Source organism: Apium graveolens, chromosome 3 (genome assembly GCF_009905375.1).
Source record: "Apium graveolens cultivar Ventura chromosome 3, ASM990537v1, whole genome shotgun sequence".
NCBI lineage: Eukaryota > Viridiplantae > Streptophyta > Magnoliopsida > Apiales > Apiaceae > Apium > Apium graveolens.
In genome coordinates this window covers 286,282,951-286,301,221 of record NC_133649.1, presented here as the reverse complement: position 1 = coordinate 286,301,221, position 18,271 = coordinate 286,282,951, and the positions used below count along the sequence as shown (strand labels likewise).

At 38.3% G+C, this 18,271-nt stretch overlaps 2 protein-coding genes across 2 annotated transcripts; both read right to left on the bottom strand.

The window, feature by feature from the left end:
* Positions 1 to 2,272: 2,272 nt before the first annotated feature.
* LOC141713503 (uncharacterized) lies at positions 2,273 to 8,317 on the bottom strand. The gene is made up of 2 exons (XM_074516939.1): positions 8,101 to 8,317; positions 2,273 to 4,896 (listed from the first exon to the last, which is right to left on the bottom strand). Exon 2 carries the CDS (start codon positions 4,753 to 4,755, stop codon positions 2,383 to 2,385), a length of 2,373 nt encoding a protein of 790 aa, XP_074373040.1. The 5' UTR covers positions 4,756 to 4,896; positions 8,101 to 8,317; the 3' UTR covers positions 2,273 to 2,382.
* Positions 8,318 to 9,831: 1,514 nt separating this feature from the next.
* On the bottom strand, positions 9,832 to 12,118 carry LOC141713502 (pentatricopeptide repeat-containing protein At3g51320-like). The gene has a single exon (XM_074516938.1). It carries the CDS (start codon positions 12,084 to 12,086, stop codon positions 10,374 to 10,376), a length of 1,713 nt encoding a protein of 570 aa, XP_074373039.1. The 5' UTR covers positions 12,087 to 12,118; the 3' UTR covers positions 9,832 to 10,373.
* Between the last annotated feature and the right edge of the window lie 6,153 nt (positions 12,119 to 18,271).

Sequence of the window (18,271 nt, the reverse complement as noted above, 5' to 3'; positions counted from 1 at the left end):
CATAACTTTTGATTTATTTGACTTTTTGCGGTCAAATGGATAAGTCTAGAGCTGTTCACGAACCGAGCCGAGCCGAATTTTGATCGAACCGAACCGAGCTTTAGTTTTTTCTCTGAAGAAGCAAACCGAGCTGAGCTTTCTTTACGAACAGGAAACCGTGTTCGAGCTCGATCTCGTTAACGAACGAGCCGAACACGAGTTTTTATCGAACAAAATCGAGCTGAGTCGAACCGAGCCGTACACGAGCTTTCTTCATCAAAACGAGCCAAGCCGAGCTGAAGTAAAAAATTCTGGTCAAAACCCCGGTTGACTGTTAAAATAACAAACCAAATACTTTTATTTTTTTCTAAAAATTTTGTCATATCACTAAAATATATTGATCCTAACATCTGTACGGTTGGATCATTCATAAATATTTTTTTTAAAAAATGAAATATTAATATGAGCCTAAACACTAGTTACAAGTATTGTTCAAACCATTGGTTGATTGTCAAAATAACAAACAAAATATTTTTTTTTCTAAATTTTTTGTCATATCATTAAAATATATAGATCTTAACATCCGTACAGTTGGGTCATTTATAAATATTTTTAAAAAAATTGAAACATTAATACGAGACTAAACACTAGTTACAAGTATAGGTCAAAACACCGGTTGACTGTTAAAATAACAAACCAAATACATCTATTTTTTCCTAAAAATTTTGTCATATCACTAAAATATATAGATCTTAACATTCGTACGGTTAGATCATTCATAAATATTTTCTTACAAATTTAAACATTAATATGAGACTAAACACTAGTAATATGTATTGTTCAAACCATTGCTTGATTATCAAAATAACAAACCAAATACATTTATTTTTTTCTAAAAAATTGTCATATTACTAAAATATTAGATCTTAACATCCGTACAGTTAGATCATTCATAAATATTTTTAAAAAAATTGAAATATTAATACGAGACTAAACACTAGTTACAAGTATTGTTCAAACCATTGGTTGATTATCAAAATAACAAACAAAATAAATTTATTTTTTCTAAACTTTTTATCATGTCACTAAAAAATATAGATCATAACATCCGTACGTTTGGATCATTCATAAATATTTTTTTAAAAAAATCAAAATATTAATACGAGACGGAATACTAGTTACAAGTATTGTTCAAACCATTGGTTGATTATCAAAATAACAAACCAAATATATTTATTTTTTTCTAAAAATTTGTCATATCACTAAAATATTAGATCTTAACATCCATACGGTTGGATCATTTATAATTATCTTTAAAAAAAATTAAATATTAATATAAGACTAAACACTAGTTACAAGTATTATTCAAACCATTGATTGATTATCAAAATAACAAACAAAATAAATTTAGTTTTTTTAAATTTTTTTATCATATCATTAAAATATATCGGTCTTAACATCCGTACGGTTGGATCATTCATAAATATTTTTAAAAAAATTGAAACATTAATACGAGACTAAACACTAGTTACAAGTATATGTCAAAACACTGGTTGACTGTTAAAATAATAAACCAAATATAATTATTTTTTTCTAAAAAATTTGTCGTATCACTAAAATTAATATATCTTAACATCCGTCCGGTTGGATTATTCATAAATATTTTAAAAAAAATCGAAACATCAATATAGGACTAAATAAAAGTACTGGTCAAACTACTGGTTAATTGTTAAAATAACAAACCAAATATATTCATTTTTCCTAAAATTTTTATTATATCACTTAAATATATAGATCTTGACATTCGTATGGTTGAATCGTTTATAAATAATTTTAAAAAAATCGAAACACCAATTAGGAAATAAATATTAGTTACAACCTACCAGTAATAGTCAAATCACTTGTTAATTATTAAAATATCATAATAAAAAATTAATTTTTAATGTCTGGATTTTTTTCAAATTACTAAAATATATGTTTTGACATTTATATGGTTCAATAATTTAAAATTATTTAAAAAAAATCTGAATAAAATTCATAATAATCAAATATATATATAACTATTTTTTAGAAGAAAAAAATCGAGCCGAGCTCGAGCCGAACCGAGCCAAGTTCGAACCGAGCTCGAGCCGAACATGCCAAAAGCTCGGCTCGAGCTCATTTTCTTAACGAACATATTTTGTATTCGAGCCTTAACGAACCGAGCCGAACCGAACCCCTAACGAGTCGAGCTCGAGCATTGTTCGCGAGCGGCTCGGTTTGCGAACTGCTGTACATAACTCATGAAAATGCATTGCAGACTAATAAATACTGACAGAATATGATCGACCGGTAGTTTTCTAGTACTTGTCATAAAAATCTCTCAATCAAGATATATTGACTAAAAAGCCTTTCAAAACAAATTTACATATCTTTCCCGTCTAAATCCTCTTCCACCGTTTTACAATTTTTAACACTCTCAACTAGTATATCTTGTTGATAAAAAATTTCTTCATTTCCCGTGATTTCTGCACTGGTAAAATCAGAATCAGCTATTACATGCAGATATTGAGAAGGAGTAGCCGCAGGATCTAGTTCAAAGCAAACCCATGGAACTTCTGGACCTGTAATTAACTGAGAAGGAATTTGATGTGAAAACCTAAATATTTCTCCTTTAGGAATCCTCCGTATCTCGTCGTGGTCCAAATGAGGGTGAAACACGGTCTTAAACCCAGCAACTTTCACTAATGGAATCACGACAATGCAATTTCCTTCCTCGTCGGAGGCATCGTCTAGAATTTGTACTATATCATATTGACGTAAAATTTCATCTGCTGTCAACTCATTCCATTCTGGAGACCAATTCTTGTAAAGACACCAAACATCTCCGATCCTGGGATAAATTTGAACACACCCTTCCAAGCCTTTTGTCCACTTGACCTTGTGAGAGAAAGAATTGACGGACTCGATAATTTCCTGTTTCCCTACTGTAAAATCACCACATGTCTTGGAGAAAGCAAAACCAATACAACCTAGTGTGCCCAAGTCACCGTTGTGTTTAAAACAAAGCCAATTTATCTTGACCTCAAACGGATCCAAACATAGAACTTGGTCAACCATGCCATAATACCGCGGCATTCCATCATTGTCATACGCGGCCCACACTTGATTTTCTTCAAAACAATTTTCACTTCTATATTTGTCAAAATCATAAAAATCTGAATTTGGAACTTCCATTGACATTGGCGTCCTATCTATCTTACCGCGTAAAGCACCAAGCATAGACTTATTAGCAGGGTTCTCATCTAATGCATGGAATGTCTGGCTAGTATCAGTTTTTCTTACCCCGTTGATGATCTGATAGTCCTTTTTCTTCTCTAAATCATTATCAATCAGTCTTACATTGGCTAATAATGATTTTGTTACAGGAGTTGAATTCCATTCCTTCACTCTCTTGAGAATTTCCTTCCTGGCCTTCATGGTTAAAGGATGCAGACTTTGGACATTAGAGGAATCACAGTTCCTTGGAGGCTTCATGGATTTACGAACTTTAAGTTGTTTAAAATTAAACTGTTTAAGACCAGGTAAGTTGCCTGCTCCATTACCCATGTAATTTAGATATTCAGACATTACATCATCGCCCAGCTCTTCCATGTCATCATCAGATTTCTCATTTGATAAACTGCCATCCGCCATGTCAGAGGCATGCTTCTTTTTTCGCAAAGCCTCCTCTCTTTTAGTTGCTGCCTGTGCTTCTACACGCTCCCTCTTTACCTTCTCATATGCATGCTGGACCACGCATGCTGCTTGAGCGGCAGAAGCAGCAGCAGCTGTTTTAGAAAATGGAGCCCATTGGAATTTATCATGATTATCACCATCTCCTGATGTCACATTTGCACTTGCAGACTTGTTTACTCCTGACAATTTGCTCTTGCTAAACTTCTGATGATGAGCTACAGTTTCCCTCTTTGCAGGAGGTGGTGCGATTTCAAATGAAAAAAAAGGCTCACGGCAATTTGGACAGAGTAGATTACGGTTGATATACATTCTAGGATACTCATATTGCATCTTGCATCCATGACATGCTGTCCAAAAGGTAGTTTGCTTTGGTTCTTGAGGCGGATCAGGCACAATAGGCACCCGCTTCCGTTTGTGAGATTTAGCAGGAGCATTAGGTGGCCTCTGCTTATGAGATGAAGAAGGAACTGTATTGGATTTATGTTGATGAGACTGAGAAGTTGGTTTCTCGTCGTGAGATGGAGAAGATGTTGGTTTCTGTTTATTAGAAGCCGAGGGGGTAGAGGCAGTATTATCCTTTGGAGCATTCATGTTTGAACCTTGTGCAAAATTGTAAAAACCATTTTGCCCTGGTAATACCGATGATCCCCCAAATCGAGGTTGATTGTGTAAAGCTTGGTCATACGCCGATCTTTTGGCTTTATCAGACAACAGATTCCAAGCTTGTGATATAAGATTGAAAGCCCCATCAGCTCCTTTTGCTTTATTCTTATCAGGATGAAGTATTAAAGCTAACTTTCGATATTGTTTCCGTATGGCATCTTCAGTATCCAATGGATTCACACCAAGAACCCCGTACCAATCAACTTCCTCATTGATTTTATTCTCCGAGTAAATGTATATATCTAATGTTGCCAACAGCTGAGAAATACCATCCAGCTGAGGATATAGATTCTGGGCCTTTAATGCAAATTTTTTTGCCCCTGTGTAGTCCTTTTCCAAAAACCTCCTCTCAGCAATATCCTTGGCCCTTGTGGCTTCATCCCTGTTGCACTCCATTAAGATTGGCCAAGTTTGTCACAAAAATTGTTCAGAGGACCACACTAACAGAAACGGTAAAATGTCACCAATCATCTATGTATATCAGAATCGACTTCAGCTTCGTGATAAATAGATAACCTTTTCATGATAAGCCGTAACCTTCACAAAGAAATAATTGATTGCTCATGTAAGAAAAATCAATTGACAGAAGGACTTAACTAAGATGTAATAGTAGAGGCCAAGTTAAATTTCCCGTACACAGAGTAAAGTGATAACATAAAAGTGCGGCAGAGAGCATACTAAAGCACCTTCTAACTATGTGGCAACAAAATACTAACTCTAAAATGGGTCTAAGGGCAGATCCTTAGTGCCACCACCATTGGTGCGAAAGTTTGCATCAAGGATCATCCTTAAACTCACTCTCATTTCCCGTAGTAATAGATAAATTTACCAAAAACAGTACCATTAGCTATCTTGTTATGGTAAAAAAATAGAAAGCAAATTTAATTTAACAAATAAATAATTCGTGACTCTAGTTGCGTGATGTTTGACAGGTAAGTAATTGGTCATTAATATAGACAAATTGTGTATATTATATCTAAAAGATTTCAATTTACCAACCTAATGATTCCATTTTTTCATTTCTCAAATGAATCCATTTTGGATCATTTTAATTTTGCCTTGCGCGCTCGAGATTTATAAAATATCATTTAAAATTGTTTCCTTTTTGTTAATAACTTGTTTATCAACAATACAAAACTAACAATAGCAACAAATATGTTTTTTTCCTTTGGATGTCTCTCAAAAGGGTGCCCAAATTATAACAATTCCAATAACTAAAAATGTAAGTATATCTATCGATATTTCTATAGGTAAAACAAAGTATGTTTCTATAACTAAAACATAGGCTGACGTCATTTCTTTCACACGAAATCTTATCATTTCTACGACCATTAATATTTACCTCATCAATGAAAAATATTTCACAATAAAATGTGTAGAAACTACATCTATTTATCAACTACTATCTTCCTGCCATTCAATTCATAAGTAAAAACTTATAATCTAATATTAGACTAATTACAAATATATAAAATATAAAGTATAAAGTATCATTACCTAACTAAATAAATGACAAAATAAAGTTTGAATTTTTTAAAAATTTACAAAGCTCAGGCAAAGCACGGCAAGCAAGTACTAGTAGAATAATAAAAAAATTGACTTCTTTAATATTAGTACAAAGCGTAAATGTTTATATACTATAAAAATTGAAATTAAATATATATCTATAGTAAGAGTATAGAGAAATATTTGTTCATCAAAGAGCTCAATCCTCCCAAGATTTCAACTAATATTGAGGATTCAATTTCATCAAAAAAATAAGATATTATTTATTTGTTATTAAGGGAGTAGACCAATGATTCGATCCTAGTGACTCGAATAAGTAACATAACATAAATTTCCTTATGTGTTCATTGAGAGAGGTGTTATTTAATAATAATAAATTAACAGAACCATAACATATATCTGGCACACATGGATGAAGCAGCAGCATGTCAGCAACATAATTGGCTTAGTGTAGTAGGACTGTATATCTAAGAAAAAAAAGGGTTCAGGCATTTATAATCTGTCAACCAAGTCATTTGAAAGCTCTATCATCCGATTTTCATTAAATTACCAAAGCCCTATCTTATCTTGATGACAACCCCAATGTCACCAATCACTGTCCTCTTCAGCAAAGGCGATCATTTCTGTGCAAGCCAAGGAGCTCTGTCAGAAAATGCTGGAAGCCTGTTCTTGACAGTATTCGTTGTGCTTGTATTGGCAGTGGAATGAATATTCTCACTCTGCCTGAATCGTCACTTTTGTACCAAGTCGGCCTTTATCTGTCAAGGAGGTTATCCTTTCCATTACTGATGATCTTGGCACCCTTCAGAGGTTGCCTCTTATTGTCGATGATGTTAATGCTACGGAGCTCTCCTTGATGGCCGGAAAGTTCTCCACTTTTGAGGCCAGTGTTTAGGACTTGTTTCTAAAGTTTTTTCTTCCAAGACCCCCATGGATGAAGCTGTGGAGCTTTTGCTCAGGGCTTATTGTGTTCTTGATGAATTCAGATTTTTAATTCTTATATGTATATATAGCTCATACACGAGTTACTGTACTAGTTTCTAACGTTATTTACTTATAACAGTTTTATTAGTTGCAAATGATTATCTAGTTTATTATGCATATCTGTTTTAACCTGCAGACAAGATACAAGTTATCACAATGGGCAAGTAGCACAGGATTGCCGCTGTGTAACATTTTTAGTTGTTTGTATCTCTTCTAGCATATTGGAATTCAGTAATTGATTTTATATAGTTTCTCATCCTTTGTGAGGGGTGCACCACAAGTGCACATCCTTTGTTTCTTATAGTTGGTATATGGTAGCCAATTTATCTGAGCTTCAGACTATTAATAGTTAACTAATGGAGCCTCCTGTTTTGAAGGCTTCCGCCCTCCATTAAATCACCTATAGTTAAGCTCGAACAACAAATTATGATTTACTTAAATCTTCGCTTTACATAGTTATTCTTATCATTTCTGTAATAAAAGTAGATACTTTTAGCTTATCCCTAGTCTTGTAGTCTAATGAATACCCCTTTCCCAGTACATACGTTTTTATGGTAAGAAGAGGTGAACAAGTGATTGTACTCACGTGTGTTAGTATCGGAATAAGGATCTGGTCTCGATACAAAAAGTATCTAGGGTTTTGATTTGTACAACATAATTTGCTAAGTTGTACTTGACTACGGAAACGACAGACTTCAGTCTTTACAAACGTTGTTCGAAAGCCTTCATCATATTTAATAGATACCAAAAATAATCAGTTTATAAGCATTCAGATTGTTGGTCTCATCATTTCATCCTAACACGTGAAATGTACACTAGAATTAACAGAACAGGAAGCTTACAAGCACTAATACCGAAAATCCGACTCTCATCAAATCTTCTTGAACAATTACCTAATCCGCATAGATTAAGTACTAAGTTGCAGCAGTTGTTAGCCTCGATTGGGACGTCTTATAAATAATTTGTAAGCTGAGAAATGTACGTATTTTCTAACTTATAAGTTACTTATATTGTACTAATAGCAAATACCAGAATTAAGTACGAATAGCAAAGACCGCAACGAAATCACAAGCATTCGAACTCCCTCAACATATCCCCAAATTAGAATCAATAAACAGTAAACTCAAACAAACACAAATACACATACACAAATCAATAACAGAAAAAGCATCCAAAATCTTAATTAAAGCACTATATATACAAGCACAATCTAAATACATAACAAGTTTTCGAGTTTTCGAGTTTTTGTACCGGAGTAATGCAGTGCTTGTAGTTGTAGAAGGCAGCTATCATAAAATGAAGGATTCAACAGAGGAGAAAACACATCGATTCACCACTCAAGATCATTACCACCATTAGCCCCCAATTTGAGTTGGAGCTAAACGAAATTAGGGTTTCGAATTAAAATATAGAAGAAATTGACTGGAGCAAATATTATTATTACTGTGTGTGTTCTGTGTTTTAAGGTTTTTGCACAGAAGTTTAAGAAAGAGGGTTCATTTCAGATTTTAAATAATTGTTAATAATTTATAGATTTTAAAAAATTTTCGTTGATTTTCGTTGATTTTAATTCTTCGTAGATCTTAATAGAGTTGATCCAAAATCTTGTAGAGTCTTGTGGATTTTGTGGAGTTTTTCAGAAATCCATCAAAATCTCAGATTTCAAGATAGTAAAAATGTAATAGCAAATTCATCAAAATCCACAACTTTTTTATTTTGATGGACTTTTTAAAATCTCAATTGAATACCACCAAATTTTGATTGATTTTTTAAAATCCAAATTGAATACAGTCAGATTTTAAAAGACTTTATCCAATTCTTGTTGAACACCTTCAGATTTTAAAGGATTATTTAAAATCTAAATTGAATACCCATAATTTCTAAAATCCTTCAAAATCCCAATTGAATACACCCGATTAATTACAGATTAATTACAGCGAGACTGTTTTTACTTTTTATTATCTACTCATCACATGTTTCCTGTTTTGTCCTTGTACGAACAATCTTGCTTGTTTACTAATCTCACTAGGAATGAGTTGTCTATGGAGAAATTCGATCGGATAATTCGAATGTAAATTTGGTAAAAAAATTGGGATAGGTGAATATTCAACTTGCTTTTTTCGAAATTAAAGATGTTTAAAAAATCGGTCGTAAAATATTTTGAAAGAATTTTATATTCTGCAAGATTTATATAGATTTTCTATTTTTTGAAAAATTCAATACGATCTGAAACGTGAAAAATCTGAATTTACAATTCAATTTTAAAAACTTCCGATAAAAGTCCATCCCGGTCCACTCAAGATAAAAGTTCGGATAAAATTCAGTTCTTCTTAAATTTTCGAATAAAATTCAGATTTTTCAAAAATTCCATATAAAATCCTAAACTTTTTCTAAATAAATGAATTTCGAATAAAATTCGATTCAGCTCAACCCGTCCAACTTAGTTCTTAAAAAACGAGTTTTTTAAGTTAAACAAATCTCTACTCCCCAGACTTCACCCACACCTCTGTTCCAAACACATTCAAAATTATATAAAGAAAGTCTATACTCTTTTTCACTAATTAATCTTTGTATTTAAATAAATGCATTTTCTATTTTTCTCCTTAAGTCTTTAACTAGAATGTAACTTTTGGAACATTTTTCTCAAATTCTCAATTTTTACGTGTTTTCTAAAAATTAAAAATTTGAAAATCATAAAAACATGTTTCACAACTCTTGTCCGGTAACTTTTGAATGAAGAAAAATGAAAAATGTATTGCACACAATTCTTAATAAAATATAATTTACAATGTTTTAAAATAAATAATTTAGATTTTTAAATAAGAAAAGTACATATACTTGTATTCAAAATAATACACGTCATCATGATTTTGTACAATAAAGAATGTGAAGTTTCTTAACCCACGGAACAATGTAGTCATAACTCTAATATTATGATATAAAAAATAACAAAATATTCATGTAAATTAAAAACATTTGTAATTTTTTTTATCAACACGTTCAATATCTCAAACAATCCACTAGATCAGGAATTACATGCTTGGAGATGAGTAAAGTGATCAATTCAAAGATCTTATACTTCTATGTGTGAAGACTAAAGTATGTAAAAGAATGCATGGCACTATGTTACAATAAACTGCCTTTAGTAATCCTTATTTGTGTATCAGTAGCTATAAAATGCTGAACAAATACTAAACTTTGGTTGTTAGACAGTCGTCCATTGAAGTTGTGTCTTAAAAGACAACATCAATCATCCTTCTCTGCCAAATTATTTACTCTCCAATTCATCAAGAAATGGATGTTTGGTTCTGTTTCTCTCACTCGCAGAGATCATAGCTATCATTTCAAAAGAACTTCAGTTGCATGCTACAACAATTTTAATACTCAGAAAACACCACGAAGCCTTAAACTTGAACATCAGCAATCAAGGTGCCATCCAGAAAAAAGAGGGATCCAAATCCTTTTTTCTCGAGTGGAATTCTCGAATAGGAGATTTCCACGTGGAGTATTGTTTCTGTCAAGAATTACTGGTCAATTTCCATGTCGACATGTTGTATATATCTATCATGTAGTTCATTTCCCACCTCAAGGTTGTCGACAATAGACTTCAAATCTGCAAGAGTATAGCCTGGCAATTTCTTAAACCCTCTTTCTTTCATTGTTTCCTTTGTCCTAACAACTTCCTCCCATTGTCCGGCCACAGCATATACAGTCATTAGCAGTGCATGATATGACTGATTTTGCGGTTCTTGATCAATCAAAGTTTTTGCAATTTGTTCTCCTAATACCATATTTCCCTTAAAACGGCACAAACCAAGTACCGCAGCCCACAATGTCAACTCTGGAGGTGATCCCGCAAATGATGGCATATTTCTTAAGATTTCCACTGCCTCTTGCATTAGACCAAAACTGGCTAGAATATTTGCCATGCACCAATAATGCGCGAAATTTGGCTTTACGCCAAGAACATCTGTCATTTGTTTGAAGTATTCTATTCCTTGTTTTAGAAGCCCTTCCCGCAGGCAAGCACATAGAACTCCTATGTATGTCACTTCATCAGGAAGCAGCACTTCACATAGCTCCACACTATCATCCACGCTATCATCGTAGTCAATTGTACAAACTATTAGCCTAGTTTTAGGGTGCATTTGAGCAAATAACTCAAGCCCGTCCCTTGGATTCCCATGAAGACAGTGTCCCAAAATCATTGCATTCCAACAAACTAAATTTCTAGTATGTAACCTTTCAAACACCTTGGAACCAATGTCTGTTCTTCGACACTTGCTATACATATCTATCAAGGCTGTATTAATAATTAGACTCGACCTCAAAAATGTCCTAATAAGATGTCCATGAACAGATTTTCCTTCTTTGATTCTAGCCGATCTACCACAAGCAGTAACAACACTCACTATAGTCGTATCATTACCTTTAAATCTCAACACCGCCATTTCCCGAAACAACTTCAACCCACACCCTGGATTCCCACCACTCAAATAACCCGAAATCAAAACATTCCAAGAAATGACATTCTTATAAGGCATACAATCAAAAAGTTTATGTGCACTACTCAAATCACCAACTTTCACAAAAGCATCAACCATACTATTCCATGACACCAAGTCTCTCACAAACATTTTAACAAACAACCTCTTAGCAACATCAATAAGCCCAAAACAACCATACATATGAATCAAACAATTCTCAACTTGCAAAACCCAATCAACACCATTCTTAACAGCTTGTCCATGACATTTAAGCCCAATTTCTACACACCCCATTTGAACACAAGCTTTAAAAAGTGAAACAAAAGTATAACTATTAGAAAAGACTCCATTTTTAAGCATATCAAAGTAAAAAACCACAACTTTATGAGGTACACAACTCAAAGCACAAGCCTTTAAAACAATATTATAACAAAAAGTATCAGGAAAATCAAGACATTTAAACAACAACAATGTGTAATCAATGTGAGCATATTGTGCAGAAAGATTCAAGATTCTTGAAGAAAAAGATGGGTTTTGAAGGAGAGATGAAGTTGTTAAGTGGGCTTGGATTTGATAGAGATGGGTCATGTTTTGACATGTTTTGAGAAGGTGTAGAATATGATTGATTGAGGGAGTTGTTGTGTTGATTGAAGATGGTGTTGAAGAGAAAGAGAGAGAATGTTTAGATTGAGAGAGAAGAAGAGGATGATGGGTCTTTAGTCTAAGGAGATCTTTCAAAGCTCTTGCCATTCATGTGCAACTTTCTTGTGTTTGTGCTCATGTGTTTTGTACTAAATTAATAACATGTATAAATTTTTAAATGATTCCGCTTAGATTTATCAATTTTGGAAATCAAAACTAATTAATTGGGTTATTGATTTATGATTTATCGGATACTTTTTGTTAAATTAAATACTTTATCAGTAATTTATCGAATCGGTCAAAATAAATTATGGTAAATTTTTGAAAAATCGGCTAACTTATGTGACAATGGTTTATTTGTTATCATGGTTTTTATTCTTATTTTAATTAACAAAAAATCAAATCAGACACATGCCTGCCCATGACGCGATTAATAAGCATCTGCAGCCTGCAGGAGGCAAGACTTGTACATATTTATAGAATGTAGTTTACCAAAAACAAACCATCCTAATCTAAAGTTCTTGAAAACCAGGAACCAAAGACATTTGTTTGTTTGGTTGTGGATGATCTAGTTGTAATGGCAGAAAAAGGAACGGTTTGTGTAACAGGTGCTGGTGGCTACATTGCTTCATGGCTTGTTAAGCTCCTTCTTTCTAACAATTACCTTGTTCATGGCACTGTCCGAGATCCAGGTTTCTTTTTCTTCCTATGTATCGTCTTTCGCAGGATTAGTCAAGCAGGATTAGTCAAGGTGCGCGTAAGCTGCCTGATGGGCCAGAAATAATCAGGCCCAGATAGAAGAACAGGTGCCCAAAAAGATGTCACCCCAGGTCCAAGCCGAAGTGGTCCCCGGTGCCAAGGGGCCCAAAAAGATGTCACCCCAGGCCCAAGCCGAAGTGGTCCCCGGTGCCACGTGGCACAGGACAAAAGAGTCAACTGTCTTGTGTAACCCAAAATGGAACAATTGCATCCTAGCCATTCATGGGTAATCATCCCAAGACAGCTCTAATGGAGAAAGGACACCTGACCACACAGCTCATCTGGACCGTCCAACCTGTCACCAACCAAGAATGATCAAAGGTCAGGATGAAGAGGTACAAACCCCAAAAACCCTAAATCTTGAGACCTATAAAAGGCCCCAAAAAGAGGGTTTTAGGGGTTGGAAAAAATATTTGACTGCTACACACATATACACACACCCTCACATATTTTTGAATAGCTCCTTCTTCCCTCTTCTTCTTCTTCTTCAAGAAAGCTCATTTCTCATTCTCACACCGGAGTTGTCGCGGGATACAACCCCCCCTCCGGTTCTGTTTTGCAGAGACCCCTACCTAGCAGGTTAACCGCACCCAAACCGCGGCGGAGACCGGGTCCCAGCACGTGAGAGAAAGGAGAAGACCTGGGAAGAAACCGAGTTATCATTGGCACTAGAAGGAGGGATAGAAAACCTCCGGTGACGTGGTGTCATCTCCAGCTACGTTGCACAACTACAAAACCAAAGAAACCCACTCTGGTAAGAACGAAAACCCTCTCTCTCTTTACAGCTCACTCTCCTTATTCTTTCTCCAGAACGATCACACATCCTAACACCATCACCCTTGTTGTGTCCGGAGAATAATGACCACGCGAAAGAGCAAGACCTCGGTCTCCGGAACCATTCAGCCCACGGTCGCCCCGCCCAGTGACGGCGAGATGGAAGATATAGATGAAGAGCCCCCCACAGCTCGTGCTTCGTCTCAGCTTCAGCCTGGAGACCAGAGATTAACCATAGAGAAAGCAGCCCACAAGTATGTGGAAACCTCTACAAACCCCTGGGGAAATATGACCCCGGAGCAGATTCAAGCGGCTATGGACCTGTGGAAAGAAAAGAACAAGGCTCCTGAGACCTGTCCTGAAGACCAGGAAGAGCACTCAGAAGAATCCCGGGGCTCAGTCTTGGACCGAATCGGCAAAACTAAGAGGCCGTCAGAGGACGCCCGAGACGAGATCAAGAGAGCCACGCTCCGGGACCGTATTCGAAAGGAGGAAGAGACCAAGGCCAAAGCCAACATTAAAAAAAGAGTGTAAGAGGAAGACCGGAGCCGAGTGGACTCCGCTCAATCGGCCCCGGGCCGACATCTTTTGAGAGGTCAAGGGAAAGCCCTTTTATTACCCCCCGAAGCCGTTGTTGGCACCCCCCGGGAACAGGGCCCGGGACAAGCATTGTGGGTACCAAGAAGATCATGGCCATACCACGGAGAACTGCTTCTCTTTCAAAATGTTCATTGAAGATCAGATAAAAAAGGGAAACATGAACCAGTACCTACAGAGAAGACTTGATGATAGGGATAAACCCTCCGGTGGAGGGAAATATGTGGTCAGCATGATTTTTGGGGGGACCTCCTCCTCGCCCCGAAGTCCAGATGAGGACAGCGATGTCTTGATGATCCAGTCGGCCGAAGATGAGCGCATATATTTCTCCAATGCAGATTAGGAAGGTCTGGATCCCGAGCACAACCAAGCTCTGGTCGTGACCCTCGACATCGCCGACAATGAGGTACAAAGAATTTTGGTTGATAATGGTTCCTCAGCTAACATTGTTTTCGAACACACCCTTAACAGGATGAAGTTGGGACACCTCCGCATGGATCCATGCCTCGAAGACCCTCTCTACGGATTCGGAAACAATATGATCCCGATCCGCGGGGTAATATACCTCCTCATGGTCTTTGGTACCGCTCCCCGGCAGGTATCTCATGTCATGAAATTCTACGTGATAAGTGTTGCATCCTCTTACAACATGATCCTGGGAAGACCTACCATCACCAAGCTCCGGGCCATCCCGTCTACAATTCACCTGAAGCTGAAGTTTCCCACCCTGGGAGGCATTGGGGAACTCAGGGGAGACCGGGGCGCTTCGGGAAGATGCTATGGACAGGCGCTGGTCATGGCTGAAATTGACCCAGAAAACAGAAAGAAGGCAATGGCCTTACCCAAAGGCCAAAGCCGCAAGAAACATCGTGAACATTTCAACAAAAGGCTAAAGTTGGATGTCAACATGATAGAGGACTCGGGATACAGCGTAACCAATGCCGACGCCTGGATACAGAAATTTGTGGAAGTAAGAGAGAAAACCAAGGTAGAGCCTGCAGCCTAGACGTTAGAGATAGAATTGGACCCCGGGAACCCCACCCGGAAGTTGAAAATTGGAAAAGGCCTGGAGACATCCTTTCAGGAAGAGCTCATCTCACTGTTAAAAGAATATGCGGATGTATTCGTATGGACGCCAGAGGATATGCCCGGAATCGATCAGTCAGTGGCAATGCACAGCCTGGATGTAGACCCGAAGAAAAAACCAATCAAACAGAAAAGGAGAAATTTTGCTCCCGAACGACAGCAAGCAATAGACGCGGAGATAGAAAAGCTGCTCAGGGACGACATCATCTGTGAGATCAAGTATCCCGACTGGCTCGCCAACGTGGTGCTAGTCAAGAAGCCAAACAGAAAGTGGAGAATGTGTGTCGACTACACGAGCCTCAATGTTGCGTGCCCTAAAGACTCCTATCCCCTCCTAAATATTGACCAGCTGATTGACGCGACTTCGGGCCATACCATGCTCAGCTTCATGGACACCTTTTCGGGATACAACCAGGTTCGCATGAATCCCAAAGACATCGCCAAAATGGACCTCATTACTCATAGGGCGGTTTACGCCTTCATCATGATGCCCTTCGGACTCATCAACGCTGGAGCCACCTACTAGAAAATGATGAACACAATTTTCAAGAGCCAGTTGGGGAGGAACATGGAATCTTATGTAGATGATATGATCTCCAAGTCACTCACCATCCCGGATCACATAAAAGACCTCAAGGAGTGCTTTGACAACCTAAAGAAGTACAACATGAAGCTGAACCCGGAGAAATGTGCGTTCGGGGTACCTTCAGGCAAATTCCTGGGATTCTTGGTCAACGAAAGAGGAATAGAAGCAAACCCAGAAAAAATCACCGCCATCATGGAAATGAAGATACCCCAAACACAGAGGGACATCCAGAAGTTGGTAGGATGCCTAGCAGCCCTGCGAAGATTTATCCCGAAACTAGCGGAGAGATGTCTCTCATTCTTCGAGTTGCTAAAAGGGGCCCGAAACAAGAAGTTAGTGGACTGGACACCAGAATGTTATACGGCATTCGAAGAAATCAAGAGGCACCTGATGGACCCCCCGGTGCTCTCCAAAGCCAAGCCCGGAGAACCTCTGTCTCTCTACATCGCCGTCGGCCCCAAAGCTGTCTCCTCGGCACTGGTCCGGGAGGAAGGAGGAACACAGAGCCCCGTTTACTATATCAGCCAAGCCCTCAAGGATGCCGAGACTCGGTACCCAAACTTGGAAAAGTTTGCCTTGGCCCTTGTGCACTCCAGCAGGAAGCTGAGACAATACTTCCAAGGCCGAGAGATCAGAGTGGTCACGGACCAGCAACTCAGGAAGGTAATTCACAAGCCAGATGCCTCTGGAAGGTTAGTTAACTGGGCCATTGAACTAAGTCAATTCAAAATCAAATCCGTGCCACGCACGGCAATAAAGGCTCGGGCCTTAGCCGAATTTGTGATGGAATGCACCTTCCCGGGACGTAATCAACCTTTACCCCAAGAGATATCCCCGGAGAGAACCAGCTCGGAGACGGGTTCCTGGAAGCTCTATGTCGACGGATCATCCACGGCCGAAAGGTCCGGAGCGGGCCTCATCCTTATTAGCCCGGAGGGCTTTACCATTCAACAGGCAATAACTTTCGCTTTCAAGGCAACGAATAATCAGGCTGAATATGAAGCACTCATTGTCGGGCTCAAGTTGGCAAAATCTCTTGGCATCTCAAGAATGACAATCCACAGTGATTCTCAGATCGTGGTCAAGCAAACCACCGGAGAATATATCGCGAAAGATCCAACACTGGCACAGTACCAGGTAATGGTACGGAGCATCTTGGAAGCCACTCCCGACATCACCATACATCAGATCAACAGAAAAGAGAACTCCAAAGCGGATGAGCTGTCCAAGCTCGTGCAGAATTCGTCCGACCTCGTTAGTTCAGTATACTTCGAAGAACTTGAAGTACCCTGCACAGAGCGAGCTGAGGTCCTGTGCATCGGGAGCCCAGACAATTGGATGACTCCTTATATAGCTTACTTAAGAGATGGGACACTCCCGGAAGACCAGAACAAGGCCAGATATTTGAAGCACAAAGCTGCTCATTTCTTCCTGGAAGAGGGTCAGCTATACAGAAGAACCTTTTCCGCACCTACCTTGAAATGTGTAGACCCTGAGGAGGCCAATTATTGCCTCCGGGAGGTTCATGAAGACATCTGCGGAGACCACCTGGAAGCCAAAGCTCTAGCTTACAAAATCATCAGGAAAGGATACTACTGGCCCACGATACATTCCGACTCCGTCGCTTACGTCCAGAAGTGCCCCCAATGCCAGAAATTCAGCAATGTTCCCAGACAAAGCCTGAGCCTTCTAGCATCAGTGTTATCTCTTATCCCGTTCGTTGTATGGGGAATAGATATCATGGGCCCTTTCCCCCGAGCAAAAGGCGACCTCCGCTACGTCCTGATAGCCATTGATTACATGACAAAGTGGGCAGAAGCTAAAGCCATGAGGACAATCAACCAACAGGATTGTATCAAGTTCATGGACGCGATCGTCATGAGGTTCGGGATCCCTGTAGTCCTCATCTCTCACAATGGCCCACAGTTCGTCGGGTCTGAATTTCAAGCATATCTGAAAGAGCTCAGAATCAAACACAAAAGAGCATCGGTTGCACACCCTCAGGGAAATGGACAGGTCGAAGTAACCAATAGAACCATACTTCGGGGTCTGGAGAAGAGACTAGAAGAAACCAAGAAAACTTGGCCTGACGAGCTCCCAAAAGTCTTGTTGTCCTACAGAACCACCCCCAGGGCGGGAATGAATGAGACCCCCTTCAAGCTTGCATACGATACCGAAGCCCGCATTCCAATCGAAACCGGGTCCCCTTCCCACAGGGTCATCAATTTTGACGAGATCTCAAATATTGAAGGGCTTAGGACCAACTTGGAACTCCTAGATGAGATAAGAGACGAAGCAGTAAGAAAGATGGAAGACTACAAAGAAAAGACAAGACTCTACTTTGGGAAGAAGGCCAGAATCAGAGAATATGAAGAAGGAGACCTTGTACTCCGACACACCGAGGCCTCGGACCCAACTAATCAGGGAAAGCTCCAGCCCAACTGGGAAGGCCCCTACAGGGTTAAAGAAGTACTCCGGCCAGGAACTTACA